The sequence below is a fragment of the Globicephala melas genome, chromosome X, assembly GCF_963455315.2.
Source record: "Globicephala melas chromosome X, mGloMel1.2, whole genome shotgun sequence".
NCBI lineage: Eukaryota > Metazoa > Chordata > Mammalia > Artiodactyla > Delphinidae > Globicephala > Globicephala melas.
Window position 1 is genome coordinate 26565002 of NC_083335.1, and position 19818 is coordinate 26584819.

At 42.1% G+C, this 19818-nt stretch overlaps 1 protein-coding gene across 3 annotated transcripts in view; it reads left to right on the top strand.

Moving 5' to 3' along the window:
* The first annotated feature begins 2326 nt into the window (after positions 1-2326).
* LAMP2 (lysosomal associated membrane protein 2) overlaps positions 2327-19818 on the top strand; it is a 36019-nt gene continuing 18527 nt past the window's right edge. For 2 of the 3 annotated variants that reach the window (XM_060291965.2, XM_060291966.1), the window contains exons 1-4: positions 2328-2533; positions 13263-13381; positions 14077-14290; positions 18801-18959. In XM_060291965.2, coding sequence (XP_060147948.1) covers positions 2470-2533; positions 13263-13381; positions 14077-14290; positions 18801-18959 — 556 coding nt within the window. In that variant the 5' untranslated portion in view covers positions 2328-2469. Of the gene's footprint in view, positions 2534-13262; positions 13382-14076; positions 14291-18800; positions 18960-19818 lie in introns of all 3 variants that reach the window. The other variant, XM_030844907.2, reaches the window with a different exon arrangement.

The window sequence follows — 19818 nt, forward strand, 5'->3', positions numbered from 1 at the left end:
CATACGGATCTGCCTCTCCTGCAGAAGAGCTCTGGTCAAGTTCTTTCAACTGGGTGGGGGTGATGGGAGACAGTGCACAAAAAAGGGAGTAGTTCTCACAGTGTTGGAGGAGGGGACATTAAACAACTGCAAGTATGGACACTCAGACCAAACAAAGGTTTGAGAATTTTTGGCTTGTTTCTTCTGACAAAATAACCCAACCTTTACTCACCACCCCCAAAACATTGTTCTGTCTCCTGAAGGAGGCTGTCCCAGTCAAGGAATGAGCATTTGTTTTTGCCAGGGGAAAAGGTGGTGATGGTGGTGGATTTCGCTTGTAAGGCCGCTGATATCTCTCTGTGTTCCATGCTTTCATTTGATGACATCTGCAAGAAGTTCAGGACAACAATTTGTTAAATGGAATGTTTGACTCATTGGGACACTTTGTTTTCTTTTTACTCTCATAGAATCCTAGAATTGTAAAGCTGGGGCTACCTTAGAGAGATCATGTCTGGCCCATTAATATTGCCTTGGGGAGTTTTGAGAAAAACATAATGCCCAGGCCCAACTCCATATCAACTGAATCAGAATCTCAAGGGGCGGGACCAAGGGGCATCTCTAGTTTTTAAGCCCTACAAGTGATCCCAATGTGCAGCCAGGATTGAGAAACAGCTCTAGTCACACTATGTTATTTTTGGATAAAGATATAGAAGCTCAAAGAGATGAATTGACTCACCCAAGGTCATGCTGCCAGTAAGTGGTATCTCATACCCAACTCTTCTGACTGCCCATCCAATGTTCTTTCCATCATCCTCTTTTGTCTCTTCTTCTGGAACTTAGAATTTCACTGAACATTAAAGTTAGGCAGTTTACAGCTGAGGGAGAAGGGAGAGAGTTGCTTCATTAAGAATTGGGGGGCAACTTCTGAGTGCTCAACTCAATTGTGGGTTCTTCAGGACACAGCTGTTGTCTAGGCTTATTGATAGTGGGGCAGTCAAATGACCTTGTTTTGCTAAAGGCAGTGCCTAATACTGTAGTGTATGTCAGTCCCTCTTAGAGGAAGTCACTTGCTCATGACTCAGTTTCACCCATGACAGAACACATTCATTGCTAAGTGTTCTCACTTTCAGGAATTAATCACATTAAAGCAAAAGACAGTGGGGGCTAGATATTAATATTTGAGCAGGGGCGGGTGTTAGGGTGAGGAGTCACAGGTCCCACTTAAGAATCAGTAAAAGTTATAAACTTCCCCAGAAAAATACACATACAGAAACCTTGCATGTAATTTTTGGGGATTCACAGACACCCCCCGACCCCAAGTTCATCCATTGGAACCAGATTAAGATCTCCTGGACTAGGTGATTTTGAAGCTCTATTTTGGTGTTGCTCAAAATGTAGTCTGGGGACCATAGGAATCAGAATTACTTGGGGTTCCTGTTAAAAAAATAAAAACAGATTCCTAGGACTGCCAAAGATCTACTGTTTCAGAATCTCTGGGGAATGAGGTTGAGGAGTTAATATGTTATTAAAAATCCTCATATAATTCTTTTGGAAACTAATATTTGAGAATCAGTGCTTTATCCCAACTTGAGATTTTTATAGTTTTTGAATGCTTTCGTTTGTTGAATATTTCAGGTTTCATCCGTCCAACTGTCAACTATACCAAGTAGTATGTTTAGTATGAATTCTAATTAAAGAATATTTACATGTGTATAGGCAGAGGAAAAACAACCTGAAGGATGGACAAATAGATAGATAACAGTGTCTTTCTGTGTAGTAGGAACATGGATGATCTTTGTTTTTTTCCCTTTGTCCTATTTTATTTCTTTCTTTCTCATTTTCTTTCTTTCTATATTTAAATAAGACTCTTCCTCTTTCTGAGTTCAGTTTCCCCATCTGAAAAACAGGGTGTTGTAACTAGGTGAACTTCAAGGCCAAGCCCTGCTCTGGCGTTCAGTGACTCTGTATCACCCTCTAGCTCCCTTGTCCTTTTAATGACATGAACTGCATGGGCATCAGTGTTTGGAGAATAATCATGTATTATTTTTGTAGGTATTCCTTTGCGATGCCTAGCAACCATTTTTACTCCAGCAAAAGTATTCTCTCCTTCCTCAAGGAGTCGGAACTGAAATAATCTCTGCCATCTAGCCCCCCTGCCCCCCCAAAAAAGTTCGTTTCTCTTTAGCCTTAGAAACGGCCGTCCGCACCCATCTCCTAGGAGCGCAAGAATGAGTGTGAACCAAAAAGCCAGGGCGTGGTCACCCCGCCCACCGGGCCATGCATCACCACCCCTCTGGCCGCCTTCAAGCGCGGTGACTGGCTGAAGGCAAGAAAGAGTCCCGCCCCTGGTCTTATGACCGGTGCTGAAGCGCCGAGTCCTGGGTTTTGCAGCGTTGTGGTCGGTGGTCAGCGGCGCTCTTGACCCGGTTCCGCGAGGCTTTTCTCTGCTGTCGCTGCACTTCTCGCCGCAGCAGCCTGCCCTGCGGGATCATGGTGTGCTTCCGCCTCGCCCCGGTTCCGGGATCCGGGCTCCTTCTGCTCTGCCTCGTCCTGGGTGAGTTGTCGGGCCCTCCTGCTTAGTCCCTGAGCCTGGGCCCGGGGCGCCCAGTTCAGAGGCCACAACCTGAAAGACTGGTCCGGGGAGAGGGGGTTGAGAAGCTGAACGACTGACACTGGGCCTCGGCGCTTGGCCTGAGGTGACGAGCGATGACCTAGAGAAGGCCCGACCGAGGGATGGCAGGGGAGAAGGGCCCATAACGGGGCAAGTAAGGGGGGGGGTGGACGCCGAGGGAGTAGGTAGGGAAGAGAGAGGAGTGGAGCACCTCGGGTTAGAAAGAGTAACTTGGGGGAGATACTAAGGAGTGATGAGCATAGGAGGGCGGTACGTGCAGATTCTGGGTGTCATAGACATTTAGAATCTTGGTCCTAGTATCAGGCAAGAGTTTTGAAGATGGTGGAAAACTGTGGGGCGGGAGAGAAAACTGAGGGAAGAGACTGCCTGCGTGGAGAAAAGCTTGGGGTAAGTGGGGGGAACAGATACGAGTAGATTCTGAGAGGCAGTGAGAGGCTTGGGTGGTGGGGGGTAGGAATTTGACGCTGTGGAGGAAGGGTGATTAAAGAGGTGAAGAATGATGATGGATTGGAGTTTGGTACTTGGGGTTTTGATGGGGAAGGGATCTAAGGTGGCTGGGGCAGTTTCCAGGGGAGAAAACTTGGACCCAACCTCTGGAGACTAAAAGGGATGAGTAGGAACTTTGGTGGGGAGTGAATATCTGACTTGGAGGTGCTGAAGACATCGTGGGGTTTTTTTTCTTCTTCCTTTTTTACCAGTTTTGTTACTTCCTCCCAGCTAGACCCTGACAAAAATGTCCCCAGATGTTGAGGTTTTAGAGGGATGCTATATCTGAGTCTTGTATACTGCCTCTTTGCCTTCAGAAGCTCCATTTCTTCTTCCCTCTCACACAACTGGCCTATTACCTCGTTTTCGGAGGAGGAGGAGGGTAGGTAATTTCCTAAGGATTGGGTTGTTACCAGGTCCTAAGAATGACTGGCTGAATGTTGGCTGATGGTGCTATGATGCACCCCACCCCCAAGCATTGGGTCCCTGAGGCCTTTTAATGCCTGAAAGGTGAACTTTGACCAGAATATCTCTTCCTGAACTGATAAATCCTGTGCTTGTTGCTACCACTGACTCTTGCTGTTTGTGACCTAATAAAAGATCAGAAGGAATAGATCCAGATGGGAGTAGAGAGGAAGTAGATATATTAGGGGCTTGAGAAGGCAGTGAGAGGTGCACATTTTGTAATTCACATTTCAGTAGAATAAAATCAACACCCTGGAATGGTGGATTCTCAACCAGGGGACATTTGGCAATATCTGGAGACATTTTTGGTTGTCACAATTGGGGATTGCTTTTGGCATCTAGTGGGAAGAGGCCAGGGGTGCTTCTAAACATCCCACAATGCACAGGACAGCACTCCCCCACCCCCGACAAAGTATTATCCACCTCAAAACGTCAGTAGTGCCAAAAGATGAGAAATCTTGCTCCAGATCCATGGCGTTGGAAGGGGTCTTGATGATCTAATCTAGTGATTCTCAAGGATCTTTCCGGGGGAGGGGGTTCTGTCAGATCAAAACTATTTCTAGAATAATATTAAGACATTTGTCTTTTTCACTTTCATCCTCTCATCAGTACAGTGGAGTTTTCCAGAGGCTATAGAATGAATGTGTGATGACATCACCACTCTCATGGGTCTGATGTGTTTTATTCACTTATTAGTTTTAATTTCTAGTACAGCAAATACCAATAGATGTAACTCACATAAACCAAAGCTCTTTGAGGTCTTCAGTGGATAGAGTAAAGGGTCCTGATGCCAAAAGAGAGTCCAGCTGTGCACACAGCGCAGGAAACTCTTCTGTAGCCCTTCTTGAAAGTGGGCCACAGAGGCTTTGCTCAAACACAGTTCGAAGCCTTAACTCCCCTGTGAAGTACTCAGTGAGGGCCAAGCGACCCTAAGAGAGGATTGTTTACAACGAAAAGCACCTTATCACTGACTAGAACACATCTGACCAAGGCATCTGGTAATCAGTAGTTCACTGCCAATTGGATCTGCACAAACAACACTGTTATTGTTTAGAGAAAGTGAAAAAAAATAATCATTGTCTTGTTGACTTTCATGTCATTAAATTTTTTTTAATGAAAGCTTTTTTTTGTTTTGTTTTTACAAAAGCAGTGCTTGCTCATTGCAGAAAATAAACAGGCAAAAAGAAGCACATAAAAGAACCCATCAGCTCATCTGATAGTTTGCCATTTATTGATTGGGACTAACTAGATTCATTCTCTTGGAAGATTTCCAAGATTGATTCCCTCCACTTTCAAGTTCAGAACAGGGTTTGGAGAAGTAAAAGTTAATAATGTAGGTAGGTCAGATTTTTCAGAGGTACCGGGATGAAATGGAAACTCCCTTTTCTCTACAGTTGCTTGTGCTGCCAGCTATTGGTTCAGTGTGGAGCTCAAACTCCTTCCATGTGTTCTTTTTTTCCTTAAGAATTTAGCAATTCTTCAGTTGCATGGTGGGTTTTGCATGTTACTTTTATATATCAAAATGGATACCAAGAATAGTTTTTTGAAAAGTCAAGAAATATTTGTAAAGTACCTGCTATGAATTTCATGCTGTTCCTGACTACTGCAGAGGGTACCAACGAAGGAGGATCTGTTCCTGAATTTATGGTCTCATTCGCTTCCAGCTGGGCCGTTTTCACTTTGTAACTTTATAACACTATCCCAGCTGCAGCAGGTAGCTTTTAAAAATAGTTGCTCTAGAGTAAATATAGAAAAGAATTCTCAGAGCCTATGTATTTGTCTTTTTCACAGAGATTAAGTTATGCTGGTATTTATTTGAATGAATTATAACTGACTAGAGACCTTTATGAAGAAAAGCTGTATAGAGGCATTACAAAGAGAGTAGTGGTGAAAAACTTTTCGTAGCATCACTGCTTATGTTCCCTTTGTGACATAGATTTCAGATTTCTGTGGTTATTGATTGCTGTAACTAGTCTGACGTCTGGTTTTTATAGGGTTGAGGCTTTTCTGGGTGGGAAAAAAACCTGATATAAGTGTCCTGAGTGTGTACTTCACTGGTAGGAGTCCCTCCTTTCCACAGTTGTTTAAGGAATGACTTTTGTGTACCAGCCACTAGGTGAAAGGGATAGATAGAGCAGTGGAGAAGACAGATCAGGTTCCTGCTCTCACGGAGCTTACATTTTAGTGGGGGAAGACAGCCCAACAGGTAAATAATAGAATTTCAGTGATAAGCACTGTGAAGAAAATGAGGCAGGTAATGAGGAAGAAGAGCAGACGATAGGGAGTGGGTGGTGGGGTTGACCCTCCTTGACATTTTGTGGTCAGAAGGCCTTCACTGTTGGCTGACATTTGAGCAGAGACCTGAGTGTTGGAAGGAGGCCAGCCAGGTGACTTATTTGGAGGAGTAGGAGTAAATCTTGTCTTTCCCAAACTCTTAGGTTATTAGGCTAGCCTATTTTCCACTCTTTTTTTCCCCCAGTAATAGTCAAGTCTCCCCTGTGGTCTTAGTCTCTGAGAGTGGAGACTGTCTTCTGTACTGTTACTTCCCATTGCCTCCCTAGCACAGGGCCAGGTGGCACATGGTTACCTCTCAGTAAATTTTTGTTGAGGGTCTTCATTGGTGGGCACTGGGGATATGACGGTGAACTAGACCAACTCAGTCTCCTTTTTCTTCTGTGAACCTTAAATTAGGTCTTGCAAGATATTTTGAGTGTGTTTTCCGTTGGAGAACTTCGAGATCAGTGCTAAGCAGTACAGATAGCAACTTATTAAACTATAATCCCATACAATAATGCTAGTATCTTACCTGTACCCCTTCACATACACCTACATAGTAGTGGAGGTTCACCTGGGGAGCTAGGAAGTCCTAGGTGAAAAGGAGAATAAGGTTTCCACAAAGAACCAATCTCTATCTTTTGGAGGTGATCAAAAAGCAAGAAAGTAAGCACTGAGATTTTTCTGTAGCCTTACCACTGATAACTTTGATTTCAAGATTCTGCTGAAATTATTCTAGCTTTAATAAAGATACTTGAAAGGACAGGCTTATTATTCATCCATTAGTCCTTGGTTATCACATCTGATAGGATTTATAGATATTCACATCTGACTTCAGTGCTCCATGGTGCAGGAAGACTGCTCTTCCTCCTGTAGTGACAAAAGCATTCCAATCATAATTTCAGATTAAAATGATCAGAGATCCCATCAGATCCAAAAGTGTACTTTATAAGTACTTGTTGGTATCCTGCTGTGCATTGCAAAAGAATTCTGGAGGTCTGCCAAACAGCACTCAGCAATAAGCCCTTTCCATTAGTTGAATGGTGTTGAGTCTTATTTCCTTACCCACTCTCTGACCTTAAAAAAATTATTTCATAGCTTAAAATCTATTATTACTTTTAGTTTTTAAGAGATTTACCAGAAATCCAGAGTATCAGAAACCGAAACGGTAATCGTACTTATATTAGGAATTGAGGAACAGTCAATTTGACTTAACAGACCTATGAGTTGAAAAGAAAGAGTAAATAGATATTGTTGCCTATGTCCTGATTTTTTTTTTTTTGGCTTGTTTTGTTTTTAAGACCCTTTGCTCAACCTCATTCTGAATTGATGAGTTTGAGGACAAGAGTCCATAACTAAGTATGATGAAAGTAGACATACCTAAAATTAGGGAAGGATCCCTTTAGGTGCTGTGTTTACTAGAAGGGAAACTTTTTTTTTTTTTTTTTTTTGCGGTACGCGGGCCTCTCCCTGCTGTGGCATCTCCCATCGTGGAGCACAGGCTCCAGACGCGCAGGCCCAGCGTCCGTGGCTCACGGGCCCAGCCGCTCCGCGGCATGTGGGATCCTCCCGGACCGGGGCACGAACCCGTGTCCCCTGCATCGGCAGGCGGACTCTCAACCACTGCGCCACCAGGGAAGCCCCTAGAAGGGAAACTTTTAAGCTGGAATCTCTAACTTGCTTGGCAAAGTTCTCTTAGCTCTGAAGGGCTTTCATGCTTTCGAAGAATGTATTGGAGAAGTGAAGTACACACTACAATTCTTAGCAAGGTTAACTTGCCCAGAGTCTCACAGCTAGTAAATTGGACTGCCTGATTTGAATTCTAGCTCTTCAATGCCAGTGATGGGACTCCTAATCGTCCCATTATATTGCCTCTTAGATCGTTGTTTTTTATTGGTTTTGTTTTACCACTAGTGTTATGTTCCCACCCCACCCCCATATTGTTTACAAATGTATGTTTTTCAACTACACTTTGGGTCAAATAGACTTATAAAAACCTAGCCACTTTTTGCAGTGTGCCATGCTTGGAGAACAGAGTTTGTTCTGAGTTCTAAAAGAACCTATAAATGATCTCTTTGGAAACAAGATTAAGAGGATATTTGAATTTGAGAAAGTTGATTTTGCCTTTTTCTTCTCTTTGGAGAATAAACTGTCAGCTCTATAATTACACACTCTAGGATATATTCAGCTGTGGTTTTTTAATGTCAAAGCCTTTTAGACAAAAATGGTTTGGCTATTCGAAACTCAAACACTTCAATAAGGATGGAAATGGCTTGCTGAAGATGTTTTTACCAAAGTGTAAATGTTTCAACTATAAACTTAACTTCTGGGAAAAGGATTATTCCTAGCTTGAAATCCATGTCAAAATTTATTGCGAAAAATGGACATGGGGGTTGAGGGAGTACCCAGAAGCCTGATAGGTTGGGTTCATGATTTGGAAGAGCTAAAGGCTCTTCCTGTAATTAGATTAAGCTGTGTTCTGGGTCGTTATTGCATGGTATTTTCACCTTGATCTAATCAATCAGTATTTATTGAGAATCTAATACGTATTCTGCACTGCTAGGAATGATAGGAGATAGAGGGAAGTAATAAACATGGTCTCCCCCACCATGACACTTGTGATGGATGACATTCATATAAAAGACACACGCCTGGGGGCTGTGGCATAGATAAGATCATCTGTTTAAGGGAGCATATTGAAATTCAAATGAGTGGCAGAGACCTTATGAAAAGGGAATCTTGAATCTATCCATGTATATCATTCATTCATGGACTTTGTTACTTTTTTATTAGTTAACAAATTACTTGCTGTATACTATAACTTACCATGGCACATCAGTTTGTTGCGAAGTAACAGTTGAAAACTGTTGTTCTGGAGCTTATGACTGTAGGGGAGACAGGATTTACAGGCATAAAATAAATGAATAATTCATGATAGTGTAAAATACACTCAGGTGTGGGGCTATGCACTATGACTGCTCCTTGAGGGCTTTTGTAGTCAAGGAAATCTTTATGGAGAAAATGGCTGCTGAAAAGTGGACAGCATATCAGTTTGGGTTCTTAATTGTAAGAAACAAATAAAATCTCACTGTTTTTTTTTTAAGCAGAAAAGGAATTTATTAAAAAGATATTGGGACATGTGCAAACCCTCTGACCCTGCAATTTCATTCCTAGACACATACCCAATAGACACACATACACCTGTGTTCACCTGTGTTCACCGATGTGTCCATTTGTAATAGAACCAAACTGGAAACTATCCAAATGCCCATCAGCAGTAGCATAGACAAGTAGTGAAAGAAGGCTATACACAGAGAGAAATGACAAACTGCAGTTACACACAACAGCATGGGTGAATCTCACAGACATAATATTGAGTGAAAGAAGCCAGATACAAAAGAGAGCATAGTGAATGATTTCATTTACACCAAGTTGTAAAAGTAAACTATACTGTTAGAAGACAGGATGGCAGCTGCCCTTGGGAGGGAAATCGTAACTGGAAGGGGGAACCGGGGGACTTTGAGGAGTACTTGGAATGTTCCTGACACAATGTTTCCTGACACAGGCGGGTTCAGTTTGTGAAAATTCTTTGAGCTGTATACTTTGTGCACTTTAAATCCCTTCCGAATGTATGCTGTGTACTTTTCTGTATGTAACACATCAGTAAATTTTTACTTTATAAAAAAATGTTCATTAGGTAACTCAGAATTACTGGAGCTCTTGACTATATACCCCAAAGCCTAGTTCAGTACCCTAACACATGCCACTGAACTGCACTGCCATCACCAAGCATTAACCTGCAGCTTGCACTGGTGGCCACTGCCATTAGCTGTTCTGGCCTTGTTGCCTGGGACCCTGATCCTGCTGTAGCTACTTCCATCTGAGTGTGATAGTTCCCTTCTTGGCTGCATTTCACCGCCCTCTTATTCAGAATCTGGGGTGGATGCCTTTGCTGGGTGGAGCCTAGTATAAGTAAGTGCCATCCTTACCACAAGGGAGGCTGGGAAAGCAAGTATCTAACATTTTCAGCTGTTGTAGTGGGTGGGGATATTTGCCAGAAATTGTAACAAAAAGGCAGGGTGGCGGGTGTTTCAGATTTTGGGACCGCGAGAAAGAGTGAAATCCCTCCTGAGGTGAACAAGTAGATTTAAAATGTTAGGAGCAGTAGAAGCCTGGGAGGTTGACTAGAGCATGGCGAATGGGACCAGTGGAACAAGTTCAGGCAAATTAAAGGGTGTGTTCTGGGAACATGGCTTGAGAGAAGTTGAACGAATAGGTTGGGACAAGATTAAAGATTACTTTGAAAGTCAGGCAGAGGAATTTAAATTTAATGTGGGAATTTTGGAGCCAGTAAAAGGTTTTGATCAAGAAAGTATCCTGAGAGAAGAGGTATTTAATTTAAAAAGAAGTTTTTATTTTATTTATTTTTGGCTATGTTGGGTCTTAGGTTGCTATGCGCAGGCTTTCTCTAGTTGCGGTTCGTTGCGATGCTCAGGCTTCTCATTGCAGTGGCCTCTCTTGTTGTGGAGCACAGGCTCCAGGCACGCAGATCTCAGTAGTTGTGGCTCGTGGGCTCTAGAGCACAGGCTCAGTAGTTGTGGCGCATGGGCTTAGTTGCTTCGTGGCATGTGGGATCTTCCCGGACTAGGGCTCGAACCCCTGTCCCCTGCATTGGCAGGCGGATTCTTAACCACTGCGCCACCAGGGAAGCCCCAGGAAGAGGTATTTAAGGACCATTAATCTGACAGCAGTTCTAGGGGTAGCTAGGAGGTATCTATAGTAAGTTAGGGGTGTGGTGGTGGAGTTGGAATAGAAATAAAAGGCAAGGGGCCTTCCCTGGTGGCGCAGTGGTTGAGAGTCCGCCTGCTGATGCAGGGGACACGGGTTCGTGCCCCGGTCTGGGAAGATCCCACATGCCGCGGAGCGGCTGGGCCCATGAGCCATGGCCGCTGAGCCTGCGCGTCCGGGGCCTGTGCTCCGCAACAGGAGAGACCACAGCAGTGAGAGGCCCGCGTACCGCAAAAAAAAAAAAAAAAAAAGAAATAAAAGGCAAGGGATTGGATTTCAGAGGGGATTTGAAGGGAAAAAAATCAATAGGACTTAACAAAGAGAATGAAGTAGAAGCTAATTCCCAAAACCTTTTGAGCCTGAGTGTCGGGACAAGGTCCTGCCTTTCCTTTCAAGCCAGTGAGGCTGAGAAGGGGGGCTCCGATTGGAGGAAGTCGAAGAGTAGATTTTCATTGTGGAATTGTTGAGTTTGAGGTGATAGGCATTGAGTAAAAGTGGCTCCTGTGCAGCTGGAGATGTAGACTGGGATGCCAAGGAAGCCCTGTGAAGGCATAGCTCTCACAGCGACAAGGACTATGAAGGCATGAGAACAGAATGTTTTGGACCCTCAGAGCATTTCTCAGTTCTCATTTATGGGTTGGCAGATAGGCTGTTTTGATATTAATGTAGTGGCAAATGTGAACCACAACCTGTGCCTTCTGCTCCATAGCGTGGAGTTCTCCACCCCAGCACACGTTGATACTAATCATTGTTTTACACTGTTTTGTTTGTTACTCTAATATCTTTGGAAAGAAAATGATTAATACGTGCCAGGCTTTTCTTGGTTGTTTCTGATAGTTTTGAATGCTTTGAATATTCACAAGGAGAATATGTTAAAACGAGGGACTTTAAACAAGACCAAGAGAGATTGTGTATGGAAAGCAGGCCTCCAGGTGATTAGAAGAATTCTAAGCTGCAGTTCTCAACACCACTGCAGGGTAGCCTTGGATCAGTGATGCCAGCTCCATTCCAGATTGTTCTGAGAAAAGAAAGCCTGTAAAACCTACTTGGGCCTCACAAGGTCTTATTGGGACCTTAGCCAATACATTTAGGCATTGTCAGCAACCACAAGCTTTAGCATATCAGATTCAGGCTTGGTGAGGCAGCCCGGTCTCCAGAGCATGCAGAGCATGACGGGAGCTCTGTGTACAGCTTGAAAGCTGTTGCTGAGGCATGCCTTCTTGGTATTCCTCTTAGGACTTTATTCTCTGTAGTCTATAGCATGTCCCCACTTGTAGGTGACGCTGGTGTGCTCAGGTATCATTCAAGGCTATGCAGCTATCTTAACAGGAAACAGCTCACCCCTTGGGTATATGTGTGAGACAGTGAAGAAAATCCTTAGATGATGGCCCATCATTTCTGCTGCTGGTAAGTGTGCTGGCGTATCGTATTTTGAGTCCTTGGGCTCTTCAGTGCAATAGGTAATGTCTCCATGTTTAACCTAGTGTAGAAGATCAGAGTCAAGTTAGCTGAAAAGTCCCAAGGCTCTTTTGTCCCTGAAAGGTTTCTCTGCTAAAAGAGAGGTAGCAGGTTGAGAATGTAGGAAGGGACTTTAAGTCCGTGTCAAAAGATTTTTTTTTAATTAATCAATTAATTTATTTACTTATTAGTTTTGGCTGTGTTGAGTCTTCATTGCTGCGCGCGGGCTTTCTCTAGTTGCGGCGAGAGGGGGCTACTCTTCCTTGTGGTGCATGGGCTTCTTATTGCGGTGGCTTCTCTTGTTGCGGAGCACGGGCTCAGTAGTTGTGGTTTGCCGGCTCTAGAGCGCAGGCTCAGTAGTTGTGGCGCACAGGCATAGTTGCTCCGTGGCATGTGGGATCTTCCTGGACCAGGGCTCAAACCCATGTCCCCTGCATTGGCAGGTGGATTTCTGAACCACTGCGCCACCAGGGAAGTCCCATGTCAAAAGATTAATTAGGCTTTCTAATCAATTGGATTTTATTATGAAACAAAAATGATGAATGCTGCATTTATAAAAATTAACCTTTTGCTTATGGATCTAACAACCTTTGCAGTACTGTTCCTTTGGTCATATGGTACACACGCTTAGCCCTGGCCCACATCATCATTTTTTCACGTTGGAATAAAATAGTTTGCCAAGACTTCTAAGTGTCATAGGTCACATAGCTTGTGACAGGATTTAAAGCAGCAAGACCACAGAAATCAGATCTATCATTATTTATGTAGAGAAAGTTCCACCAGCTGATTTGAGAAAAGCAGGAGTTTAACACCCCTCCCACGCTTCCCCTTCACCTCATTTACCTTAAAAACCAAAAGTCCTAACAAGTAAACTATAATTGCCCAAAACAAAACTAGCAAAGCACAGAGTGTGGAAACGATTATTAGGAGGTAAAAGGCAAACGTCACCAGTCTGTGCCATTACCTGAGCATCCTATGTTGAGTAAACTTTTTGGGGAAGGGGTATTGCTAACTTTATCAACAGGATTTCGATAAAAAGATAATCACCAAGTTACCATATATATTAAAAATACTTTGTTTCATTTTAGAGCTGGTTGAACTTCAGTGCTGGATAGAGCTTGTTTTTATTTTATGTATGTTTTTGTAGTCCAATTTAAAAATCTTACTCTTTTTAATCTAGGAGCTGTCTCGTCTTATGCATTGGAACTTAATTTGACAGATTCAGAAAACGCCACTTGCCTTTATGCAAAATGGCAGATGAATTTCACAATACGCTATGAGACCACAGACAAACATAATGTAAGTATTTTTATTTGTCTTTTGAGTTTTATAGTAGGAATTTACTTCTCTTTTTTTAGCCTTTGTATTCATTTATACAAATAAGATTTCATATGTTAACTGACTTAACGTGTAAATTCTGTGGAGCTATTTTAGCATGTACACTTGAAGGTATTCTATTTAGTGTTGGAATGAATATTTTTTATTTTATTTATTTATTTAGGAATGAATATTTTAATTCATCAGTTCTTCAGAGGTTTTTTGGAGTTGGTTAAGGGCAAATAATCTGAAGACTGTATGGTGTTTCTGTATGGTCTAACTACTTCTATCGTGTTTGTAACATGTACTAACATCAAAGCTTGTCCTTTTTTTAATAGCTTGCTATTAAAGTCTCCTTTGGGGGGGTGGGGTATCTTCTCAATCCTTTTTGCCTTCTTATTTCTTTTGGTTAAGGTCCTGCCTGCTTACAATCTGATTTTTTTAAAAAAATCAACTTAATAACAGAGGTTCAGGTCGGTTTTCCTTTTCCTTTTAGACTTGCATGGATTTGTCCAGAGGGACTGGTGTGTAGCTGAAGAATATGAGACTGGTCAGCACAGACGGGCCAGGCTGGCCACGGGGTGTGTGAAGTCAACTGCAGTGGCACCCCACTTGGAAATGCTTGTGCTCATTGCTGCCTGTTTGGGCCTAACTCCCAGATTTTTTTTTTCTTTTAGAAAACTGTAACCATTTCAGACCTTGGTCCTGCAACGTACAATGGAAGCTCTTGTGGGGATGACCAGAATGGTCCCAAAATCGCAGTGCAGTTTGGATCTGGTTTTTCCTGGATTGTGAATTTTACAGAGGAGAAGTCTTTTTATTCAATCGACAGTATCTCATTTTCCTACAACACGAATGATAACACAACATTTCCTGATGCGAAAGAAAAAGGTAACCTTAAGAATTGGATTGTGTTGTGTTCTCTTGCTCTTGATTAATAATAAAAAGAAATGTAAATAATTTAAAAGCCATCCTTATGCAAGTCTGTCCTCCTGTTTGTAATGGAAACATCATGTCTTTGTATTCCCTTGCATGGCATAGTGTTGGACACAGTAAGGATATTTGCTGTCATTGCTTGGTGCTTTACTATGTACCATGTATCAATAGTATCCTAAGTGTGTTGCCAGCAGCATCTCACTTAATCTTTAACAGCAACCCTGGGAAGTAGATGTTATCTCAATTTTACAGGTAAAGGGAATGAGGCTTGATGAGATTAGATGTCTTTCCCAAAGGTCACACAAGCTAGTAAGTGCATGAGCTGGTGTTTGAACCAAAGTGTGTTGAGCTTACAGAGTCCATGCACTTAACTACTATTATTTATTTCATTCAATAGTGGGCATTCAACAAATGTTGAATGAATGAGAAAATCCTTTACTAATAACTATTTTATTTTATTTTATTTTTTATTTTTTTCTTTTTAACATCTTTATTGGGGTATAATTGCTTTACAATGGTGTGTTAGTTTCTGCTTTATAACAAAGTGAATCGGTTATACATGTACATATGTTCCCATATCTCTTCCCTCTGGCGTCTCCCTCCCTCCCACCCTCCCTATCCCACCCCTCCAGGCAGTCACAAAGCATCCGAGCTGATCTTCCTGTGCTATGCGGCTGCTTCCCACTAGCTATCTACCTTACGTTTGGTAGTGTATATATGTCTATGCCTCTCTCTCGCTTTGTCACAGCTCACCCTTCCCCCTCCCCATATCCTCAAGTCCGTTCTCCAGTAGGTCTGTGTCTTTATTCCTGTCTTACGCCTAGGTTCTTCATGACATTTTTTCCCTTAAATTCCATATATATGTGTTAGCATACGGTATTTGTCTCTCTCTTTCTGACTTACTTCACTCTGTATGACAGACTCTAGGTCCATCCACCTCATTACAAATAGCTCAATTTCGTTTCTTTTTATGGCTGAGTAATATTCCATTGTATGTATGTGCCACATCTTCTTTATCCATTCATCTGATGATGGGCACTTAGGTTGTTTCCATCTCTGGGCTATTGTAAATAGAGCTGCAACTATTTTAAATGTGTACAAGTTTAGTAACCTGAGACCAGCAGAAATAGTTCATCTTCAAATCTTTTTTACCATTTAGGTAGGATTTTGGCTGAGAAGTAAAAAAGGTAAGGGAAAAAAGTTTTAAAAAAATGTAAGATGACTGAAATCAACATTTGCTGCTATTTTGAGAGAATTTTAGGTCAAAATGAACTTGGGAAGGCATTGGGAATTAGGCCGTTGTTGTGACTACTAGAACTGAAATGTGTGTTAAAATATTTTGAAGGCATGGATAATGGAGATTTCAGTCTTTTTTTTTTTTTTTTTTTTGCATTACGCGGGCCTCTCACTGTTGTGGCCTCTCCCGTTGCGGACGCACAGGCTCAGCGGCCATGGCTCATGGGCCCAGCCGCTCCGCAGCATGTGGGATCTTCCCAGACCAGGGCACGAACCCGTGTCCCCTGCATCGGCAGGCGGACTCTCAACCACTGTGCCACCAGGGAAGCCCCCAGAGATTTCAGTCTTGTTAGGGATATAATTCTCTCCTTTCTCCCCCCTCCACTGAGATTGGGATATTAACACGGTGTTTGTAGTAGCTTAGCATTTCTCACAGATAGTATTTCATCCTGACCCCAGAAGCACAGGTAGATGGGCTTTAGTTTCCTGGACTTGGGGATGAGTGATTCATTTGGATTTATGGGATATCAAAAGATCATACTTTAAAGATCCAGAAGTGAATGAGCTCGTGTAAAACTTGGGAGGTATCACTAACTGAGACTTGGAAATTAAATCCTAGTTTTCTTTTTACTGATATCTTCGCTTGAGAGGATAACTAAAGAAAGTTTATTATTGGGTATCTTGGTATTTAGCTTTCTGCCATATATTGTCTTTCAGAACTAGTATTAGGATTTGCCCCTGACTTTCACCGAGCTTAAAAACTAGTTGGAGAGACAAAGTGAAGTTGTTTACCCAAGTTACATGGATAAATTGGAAAGCATTGAGATCCTTGTGAATTTGTTATTGTTTGTGTTTTGGGCATGGAGGGTTCATAAATCTTTCTGACAATGTGAGGAAAGCTCTAGACCCTCTCAAAGTACAGAGTAAACTGTATATGGTACACAGTCCCTGAGCCCATCAGTGGATGCCTGTGGACAAGAGGTCCTGATGAGGAGCAGAGGTCAGCGTGCATTGAAGGAGTGAGAAAGCTTGGTGTAGAGAAGGAGGGCCTGAGCTGAAACTCGGCCTAATGGTAGATTTTGAATAAGTGGAGAATTTTGAGCAGAATATTTCCAGCAGGGGGAAGCATAGTCTGCACAGCAGTAAGTGGAGAGCTGCCTGATTAAAGTAGAGGCTGTGTGTGTAGTAGAAGGAAAATCAAGTTGGCTAGGTGCAGTGAGTCTAAATTATAGGGGGCCTTGGAAGCCAAGGAAAGGCATTTATAGCTTGATGGGGTAGGCACTGGGGAACCATTTTAGGTTTTTAAGCGGGAGAATGATGTAACAAAAGCAGAGACAGTAGTTTATAAAGAATGTTCTGCAGGATTAATTGGAAGTGAGGAGACTACAGGCAGAGATTCCAGTTTAAGAGGCTGTTATAGGAATCAAGTGATGATGTAATGAGTAGCCAGACCAAGGGGGGTGGCAGTAAAAGCAGATGGGGTTTAATTTGACAGATTTGATGGAAAAACTGTGGACTCTGAAAGGTTAATGCCAGTCTCTCCCCCCTTTATTTATTTATTTATTTTAATTTTATTTTTTTTGGCCACGCCGTGCAGCTTGTGGGATCTTAGTTCCCTGACCAGGGATTGAACCTGTGCCCTCAGCAGTGAAAGCATGGAGTCGTAACCACTAGACCATCAGGGAATTCCCTCATCCCTTTTATTTTAAACAGGGAAAGATGCAATTTTTATTGCTAGCTTCTGTGTAATATTTGCGACTATTTGAGATTTTTAAATGGTTTCCTTAAATAGACTGTTGATGATGTTTTTTTCTTTTTTTAAATAAATTTATTTATTATTTATTTTTAGGTGCATTGGGTCTTTGTTGCTGCGTGCAGCTTTCTCTAGTTGTGGTGAGCGGGGGCTACTCTTCATTGCAGTGCACAGGCTTCTCATTGTGGTGGTGGAGCTCGGGCTCTAGGCGTGCGGGCTTCAGTAGTTGTGGCTCGCAGGCTCAAGAGCGCAGGCTCAGTAGTTGTGGCGCACGGGCCTAGTTGCCCTGCGGCATGTGGGATCCTCCCGGACCAGGGATCGAACCCATGTCCCCTGCATTGGCAGGCAGTTTCTCAACTGCTGCGCCACCAAGGAAGCCCTAAAAATGACATAGATTTATAGTGTAACTCCAGTATGTCTACAGCTTGTTTTTGCACTCGTTTTGTTTTTGAGGCCTATCTACATACAGCTAGTTCATACATCTATTCACTGATGTTAACAGTGGGAAACAGTTTTGGAGAAAAATGTTCTGGTTCATTGGTTTAAAATTTTTTTTCCTTTGGCCGTTAGGGGGTGCCAAGGCGCATAAGTCCTGCCTTGCTATGTGACGGAGAGGCACAGAAGGCAGCCTATATTAAGGGCCTTGAATACCTTCCTTCCTTGCTTCTCCAAAAGAAGCTAAGCCATTTGGGTGGATAAGTGTGATCATAGTCTTTTGAAGTTTCACCATATAGGCATTATAATAACTCTGCACAGAAAGGTGGTAACTTATTGCTTTCATATTCTGAAATTTTCCTGAAATGGAATAGTCTTTAAATCCTATCCAGGAAAAGGTTTCGAAAACTCATTTTAGTTACTATAACTTACTTTGGGATAGTAGCACAAAAATAATCGTTGATTATTCCATCTCTCTTCTTTGTTTTATCACTAAGTCCTGTTGATTCTACCTTAGCTCTGTGTCTTCAATTTGGCCTCTTTACTCTCTTCTTACTGCCCCTCACTATCTTGGTTTAGGCAACTCCTCCTCGCCTTTCCCCTTAACCAGCTCATTGGCCTTCTAACTAGTTTCCCTCTTAAATGACTTTCCTTAAAAGTTTTCTGCTCTGCCTAACCTCTGCAGTTTTGCTATGTTCCTTAAAATAAATGATACATTTGTTATTCCCAGCTTTAAAAACTGAAGCTGACCTGCTATTGCTAACAAAATAAAGCCCAACCTGTCCTTAGATCATAGAAGATGCTTCAAAGTGTGACCACCTGCAACTTACCTTTCCTTCCTAATCCCCATCACGTCTTTCCTCTTACTCCTTGTGTTTCAGCCACAGTGAATTTGTCAGTTCCTGAACAGGCCTTGTCTTTTGTCACTTCAGGAATGGGGTGGGGCAGGCAGACAGAAGGAGATGAAATTCTAATGTATATTTATATGATCACTTTCCTCCTACCTTCTTGGAAATAGCTACTGTTAATCTTCTTTTACAGGAGTTTTTATTGTTTCTGACCATGTGGCATTCAGAGTTCCATTGAATGACATCTTTAGATGCAATAGTTTATTAACCTTAGGAAAGAATGATGTTGTCCAGCACTATTGGGATGTTCATGTACAAGCTTTTGTCCAAAATGGCACAGTGAGCACAAAAGGTGAGTACTTAAAATATATATATTTCTATACTTGGGTCCTAACTTAAGATTAGAGTATACCAGGTAGCTTTAGTTGAAGTCGTTATCTTAAAGTATTTATATGTTAAGACTTACACCTTACTCTGCACTGTAAAGTTTTTATAAATAACAGCAATTCTTATTCTTGTGGAACTTGCACTTTTAAGTTTCTGATGTACATGTTGTGGAATGGTCTTTTAAAATGTGCTACCTGCAGTGTTTTCACTGGATAAAACCTAATCTTTGTTTGAACAAATCCTCAGATAGCATTTGATCCTCAGCTCTTCAGCTTTTGAAGATCCAAGACGAAGGCTGAGAAATGGGATTTCTGTGTTCTAATCTTGACTTTTATAAATTGATTTTGTGACTTTTATGTGACTTTATTGGCAATACAATAATTTCTCGTGCACCAGTTCTGGAAAACTACCAACACTTCCTAAGAAGAGGTTGGAATAAAAGGTTCATTTGTATTTAAATCCTTCAATGATTTTTAAACTTTTTTCAGTTAAAAACAGTATTTTTCCTTATAGTGGTTATATGTGGAAAAGAAGAGGGCAGGCCTAGGTAGGGGCAAACTGTTTTCAAACTTAAACCTCTGATTTTCACCTCAGAGGCAGATGAAGTTTTGGGGGAACAAAGGGACTTAAGGGTATGAAAAGATGAGTGTGTGGCCACGCATGAGTAGATAATGCATTTGTATGTGTCTGGAGCCTGTCTGCCATGTCATAACTCTTAAGACTGTCTGCATATGAAGCAGCAGTTTGAGGACCTCTGCCTCATTTAGTTTAAAATAATACTATTAAGATATTCTCTACCCTAAATATAACCCTTTTGGACTTTT